Here is a 6,147-nt window from a genome sequence, read left to right as displayed (position 1 = left end):
TAAACACATATGTAACAGGTGGACACACACAGTCATGTAAACACATAAATAGCAAGGAGACTCCGCGTAAGTTCTGTCCTCCAGTTCTGCGGTTAGGTTCCTGAATTTTGTCTCTTTTCACATTTGGAGAGAGAGCCACAGAACACGAGTGTAGGACAAGGGACAACACTAAGGATGTGAGTTCTCTCTTCTGTCACACGAGTTCAGGCATCAATATCAGATTCAGGCTCAGCAGCAGGCTCCTTACCCAGCGAGCCATCTCTCCAGCCTAAGCTCTGACCTTAGTGTCATAGCATAGCCTACTATTCCCATGTGGATATCATCAATTGAGAAGAGCTGGGTCATGAAAATACGTGGTTGTCTCCTATCCTTCCCCAGAGACCGCAATAATTTTTTAAGTTAAACACATGTACTCACTGGGGTGAGGGAGACGGCTCAGTCCGTAATGTATCTGTCTTACAAGCCTAAGGACGTGAGTTCAACATTTATAAAAGCATTTAAGCCGGGCAGTGGTGGCGCACGCCTTTAATCCCAGCACGCGGGAGGCAGAGGCAGGCAGACCTCTGTGAGTTTGAGACCAGCCTGGTCTACAAGAGCTAGTTCCAGGACAGGCTCCAAAGCTACAGAAAAAAAAAAAGTCTTGAAAAAAACAAACAAAAAATCATTTTAAATTTTAAACACCAGGCATGGGTACACAGGAGAGGGAGAGACAGTAGATCGCTGGAACTCACTGGTGAGTCGGCTTAGTTAGTGTACTTGTTCAAATTCAGACCAGTGAGAGACTGTTCCTTTCACACACACACACACACACACACACACACACAAATTCTGACTGGGCCTGTGGAAAGCCACTGAGATTGGCTTGTGGCCTCCGTGTGGGCACACGTAAGCCAAGCTCTGTTGCCAGGCACTAGGAAGTCAGAGGTGAATACAATAACACCATCCTTTCTCCTTCTGTCTCCCCATCGCCCTTCGCTTGCTCCCTGAGGCCTGTCTTGACAAGGGTGTTCTAGAACTACCCTGTCCCTGGTGCCTGATCTTCTCTCTCCAGACTCCATCTGTCCACTCAAGCCTTACAACCTGACTACCTGGGTCATCATTTTGCAGTCCCTTCCCCATGAGCACCATGGACAGCAGGAATCCTCCTCCCCATCCCACTAGCTCCCCTCTGCCCCACTTCAAAACCTCACCCCTGGTCGGCAAAGCCCGTCACCGCCTCCCTTTAAACCATCTCTAAGGCCTTCACACACTTTGCCATGCCTTCTCTAGGTTTCCCAAAAGAAAGCAGTATCAGGAATAACCTGATTCAGATGCAGATTTCCAGGTAACCACGGCCAGAGCCAACACTAGGTGAAACTCCTGACCCCCAGATTGCCAAAACCCCTTTATGCACACTGCTCGAGGGTGACAACCCGAATCTGCCATTCTGGATAAATGGGGCTCTCCAGAGTTCCAGGCCCCGACTTCTGATTCGAGCCAAGGGTGGAGGTGCTACTCTTACCTGTCCCCTAGTGGGTACTTCTGACGAAAGCTTGGCTCTGCCAGCAACAGTGCCAATTTAAAGCCCTTTCACGGGACTCCTGTAGACCCTCCCTAAGTCCTCGTTCTATGTTTACGGTCATAATTTGTTAATCTTTTCTTTCATATTACAGAACTGTCAGGCCCCACAAAACCCCAATTTACTGCTGTCTTAGGCCCAAACTGTGGCACACAATGGACATAGTCCCCTCCCTTCTACTGTTCCACCTCCTCTATGCACAAAATCAGGAGTTGTGATGGCCTTTGTCCCCCACTGAGTCACCATACCCATCCCCCGCTGGCCTGCCCAGATCTGCTGGGTCAGAGGGTGATGATCGTCAGAGGGACTTTATCTCTGTGAGATCTTAGCTCTGGTGTAAAACTGTGGACACGGATATCTCTGAAGCATTCTTGTCCTTCTCATCCCCAACATCCAGCTCTGCGATTTTCAAAATAGTTCTTCTTCATCCAAGAGGCTGGGGAATATCTTTGTTGGTGGAGTACGTGCCTAGGATTCATGAAGCTCTGGCTTCAGCTCTTGATGTCACACGAACCAAGTGTGACGGTGGACACTGTATTCCCAGCCCTGGACAGATAGAGTCAGGAGGATCAGAATTCAGGGTTATCCTAAACTGCAGAGTGAATTTGAGGCCAGCCTGGACCACAAGGACCTATCTTAAAAACAAACAAATAAAAACAACAGTTTGTGTTTATCCAAAGGACAAATTTTATGGAGCACTAAGTATTCAGAAGCTATGCAGGCACTGCCGTTGGCCCATCATAGCGAAGGAGACGGCCGTACCAGGCACAAGGGGGAAGGGATTGGAGCCATGTTGTGAAGCACCAGAAAGAATGCCCAGCCTGTCATGGAAAGGATGAGACAAGATTAGGGTTGAGCACACAACTTTTCAGCCAAAGCTGAAGTGCTGGAGCCAGGGATGTTCTGATCAGAGGCACGGGACCAGAAGGAATATCTTGTTTTAGAAAAATAAACACAGTTTTTGTTGGCTATGCTGAGAGCTGAACGTGAGGACGGACACACGTGACAGAAAAGGAAGAGATGAGCAATTAGAACTTTGAAGAAAGGGACAGGGTCTCACTCTGGTAGCATGTTCCCTGTTCGTGTTATCTGTCCGTTTAGTCTAAGACAGCTTCTAAGGATGCTGCAGGGCTGTCTGTCCATCTTGAAGGCAGTGAGAAATCTCTTCCCCGCGAAGGACCAAAACACAAATTTACAACGCGTGGCTTCTGCTCACTCCGAGTCATGTTTCTGTATGTGGCACTTATAAAAACAAAGCACAGCTACTTCAAGCTGAGATTGCGTAGGACACACCCGTCCTACACCGTTATCGGTTGTTTATTTGAAGCTCAGATTTAACTGAGAGTCCTGTATTTATCTGGCCATGTGGTCTAATGAGAAGCTCCAAGATGAGCCAATAGAACGCAGAAGGAACCAATCAGGGCTTTCTGTGGGGGCCGAAAGAGTTTTGGAACCGACTGGTGGATGTCCAGACAGCAAAGGGCTTAGAGGAAGTCACATGTTGTCACGTGTTGTCATGTGATGTCACATGATGTCACATGCTGACCTAGTGAAGGCTCAATTCCACCTTTGAGCCAGAGAGCACTTGGACTTCTTGACCTGAAACTTTCCAGACTCCCAAAGCAGTAACAAACCACTCCCTGCCTTCTGTGCCCTAGTCACAGGAACGCTGTAAGGTCGGACCCACGCTGCCTCCAGCCCTCTCTCTCAGTCCTGAGCTGCCTTAACCCGCTCAGAATTAAAGAGCAGAGTCAGGTATGCAAAGCCTTCTTGGGGAGGCCGCAAAGAACTCCTCTGCTAGGCAGGCGTACAGGAAGTATCCTGACAGCAGCTCTTCATTAAGGGCAGCAATCAAGGGAAGACAATGATTCAACCACAGCCCAAGCCAATTACCGGCTCCACCCACGATCCTTTTAAACTGCACCCAGAAAAGGTCCCAAGCCAATTCTGCTAGGTTCCTGGGCGCACCTTAAAAAGAAAAGAAAAAAAGAAAGAAACAGGATTTGCATACATCTTTTGTTCTCTCTTTGAGAAAATATGCAAGCATCTGACGTAGAGATTAGGACGGCTCCAGAGTCATGGTTATTATTGTATTCACTAACCTGCGCTTTGAACCCAGGGCTGCACACACGTGAGCAAAACACAGTCCACTGCTGTTCTGTATCCTCAGCCCGTAAATTAATGTTTTCTAATTCCATAAGAAAGCAAAAGGAAATCCTGCTGTACCAGAGAAAACTGAGCCTCCCAGGAGGAGGTCTCTGAATTTTACACAAACCACCTTCTGGGGCATCCAAAGACGGGGCGCTATATGGATTCATCTCCCGTGGCCCACGGTTCTGAGTTCTGCAGAAGCCATGAGCTTTTTTCACATTGCATTTGGGTGCAAACACTGAGCTGATGACATCAGGCTCAGATGGTTTGTGTGTCTTGCTCAGGCAGAATGCACACATGGTTCACGGCAGACATACATGCGCACTGACCGCAAGGCACTGCCCTACACCCACTGGGAATGGCATGGCATCTTCTTTCTTGGTTTTGCTCTTAAGAAACAGAGTCTCTCTGTGTATTCCAGGCTGCCCTGGGTTTCCCTGTTACCCAGGCTGTCATCAAACTCGCAGCAATCCCCCTGCCTCAGCCCTCCCAAGCCCTAGTAATAGTAAGTATAAATTGCAATATCCAGCATCTGCTAGTTCTTTTTTTATTGCTTAATGTTGTTGTGGGTGCTGAGGATAGAACCCATGGCTTCAGGAATCACTCACTCTACCAACGAGCTAGACCCCCAACTACTAGCTCATCACCTTTCCAACTGAGTTGGAAATTCTTTTTTGTTTGTTTGTTTGGTTTTTTTTGGTTTTTCGAGGCAGGGTTTCTCTGTGGTTTTGGAGCCTGTCCTGGAACTAGCTCTGTAGACCAGTCTGGTCTCGAACTCACAGAGATCCGCCTGCGTCTGCCTCCCAAGTGCTGGGATTAAAGGCATGCGCCCGTGTACCGCGCTTGTTATCGGCATCCAAGGGAGAGCTACGGAACAGCCGAAGCTACTCAGGTCCCTTTTCCTTGACTCTCCTCCTTCCAGTCCGTCTCACAGGCACTAAATATGGCTGTGGGGGTGGCGGCTGTGGCGCCTGCACGGTGATGGTGTCAAGATATGATCCCAAGAGCAAGAAGATTCAGTATCCTTTTCTCGGGCCTGGCTATGCTCTGGGCGTATCTGGGAGGGACAAGGAGACTTCCCCGTGAAGGCCTCACTTCCCCTGTAACTATGCACCCTCCCTTCCTGTCTCCAACACTCACCCTGCCTCCATCTCTCTTCCACACACGTTCTGCCCAGCAGGACTTACTTGTCCTGTGTTCTGAGCTCTCCGGGATCTGTTCTCTGTTGCTGTAAAATAGTTCCTGTTCTCTGAACAGGAGGTCAGAGAAGTGCCTGCAGGAACGGCTAGGGTGGAGTTGCAGTCTTGGTGAGATTTAGGCCCTAGCACACCCTGACAAGAGTCATTTTCCCAGGAGGAGAGAGTGATTACTCAAACCTAGCTGGGTCATCTTGACCTGAAAATACAGATCTGCTCTCTGTGATGGAGGTGACAGTGGAGTCGTCCAATCTAACTGCCAAGGTTTCGCCTTGGGTGATGGGTGGAAGGTGTCTTTCACAAACCATAGAACTCGGAAGAGGAGAAGCTGAGGGGGCAGGAAGTGGCAGATTAGTTAAGGACACATCCAGGGTCCTTATGCGCTGTCTCTAGGGGATTGTCCGACAGGTGTTTCTATACAGAGCTTTACCATTCAGAGAAGGCTATAACTCCAGAGTTATAACTTGTGGGGTGTACTAACAGTAATAGCAAGATGCTGGCAAAATAACTGAGTGCTTACTGAATGCCATACACTGTTCGAAATGCTTATATATTAGCCGGGCGGTGGTGGCTCACACTTTTAATCCCAGCACCCGGGAGGCAGAGGCAGGCAGATCTCTGTGAGTTCAAGACCAGCCTGGTCTATAAGAGCTAGTTTCAGGACAGGCTCCAAAGCTACAGAGAGACCCTGTCTCGAAAAACAAAACAACAACAATGACAAAAAAAAAAGAAACAAAAAAAGAAATGCTTACATATTAAATATGTCATCAAATTTAGTTCTCCAAACAATGTCAAAAGAGTGTGACTGTCGCCCATGTTTAAAACTGAGAAAGAGCAGCAAAAGAATTAAGTTTTATGAATGTCTTCGTGATAGATGCAGGTTCTCAGCCAGACCATCTGAAAGGCAGCACAGACTTGAGGAGAGCAGAGAGGGGTGGGACGTTGTCAGAAAACAGAACGGGAGATGGGCAAAGAAAGATGTGTGCGTACGTGTACACACACACTCACAAACATGACCGCATACACACTCTCATGCAGCATATGCACACATGCATCCACTCACTCACACGTACCTCTGCACACACAAACAACACACATCCTGACACACATATTGACACACACACACTTATGCTTTCTCTCTCTCTCTCTCTCTCTCTCTCTCTCTCTCTCTCTCTCTCCCCGCCCCCCACACACACACACATACACACTCACATGCTAAACCAGCCTCCTGAAGATCTTAGG

General features: G+C 48.4%; 1 protein-coding gene across 1 annotated transcript in view; it reads left to right on the top strand.

Annotated features, from left to right (window-relative positions):
* Positions 1-6,147, top strand: part of LOC101990665 (aldehyde oxidase 4) — a 52,675-nt gene that overhangs the window by 4,848 nt on the left and 41,680 nt on the right. The window contains exon 3 of the mRNA XM_013353457.1: positions 4,632-4,762. Coding sequence (XP_013208911.1) covers positions 4,632-4,762 — 131 coding nt within the window. The remainder of the gene's footprint in view (positions 1-4,631; positions 4,763-6,147) is intronic.

Source organism: Microtus ochrogaster, unplaced genomic scaffold (genome assembly GCF_000317375.1).
Source record: "Microtus ochrogaster isolate Prairie Vole_2 unplaced genomic scaffold, MicOch1.0 UNK8, whole genome shotgun sequence".
NCBI lineage: Eukaryota > Metazoa > Chordata > Mammalia > Rodentia > Cricetidae > Microtus > Microtus ochrogaster.
The sequence above is the reverse complement of the archived record's forward strand: the minus strand, read 5'-3'. Positions and strand labels throughout refer to the sequence as shown.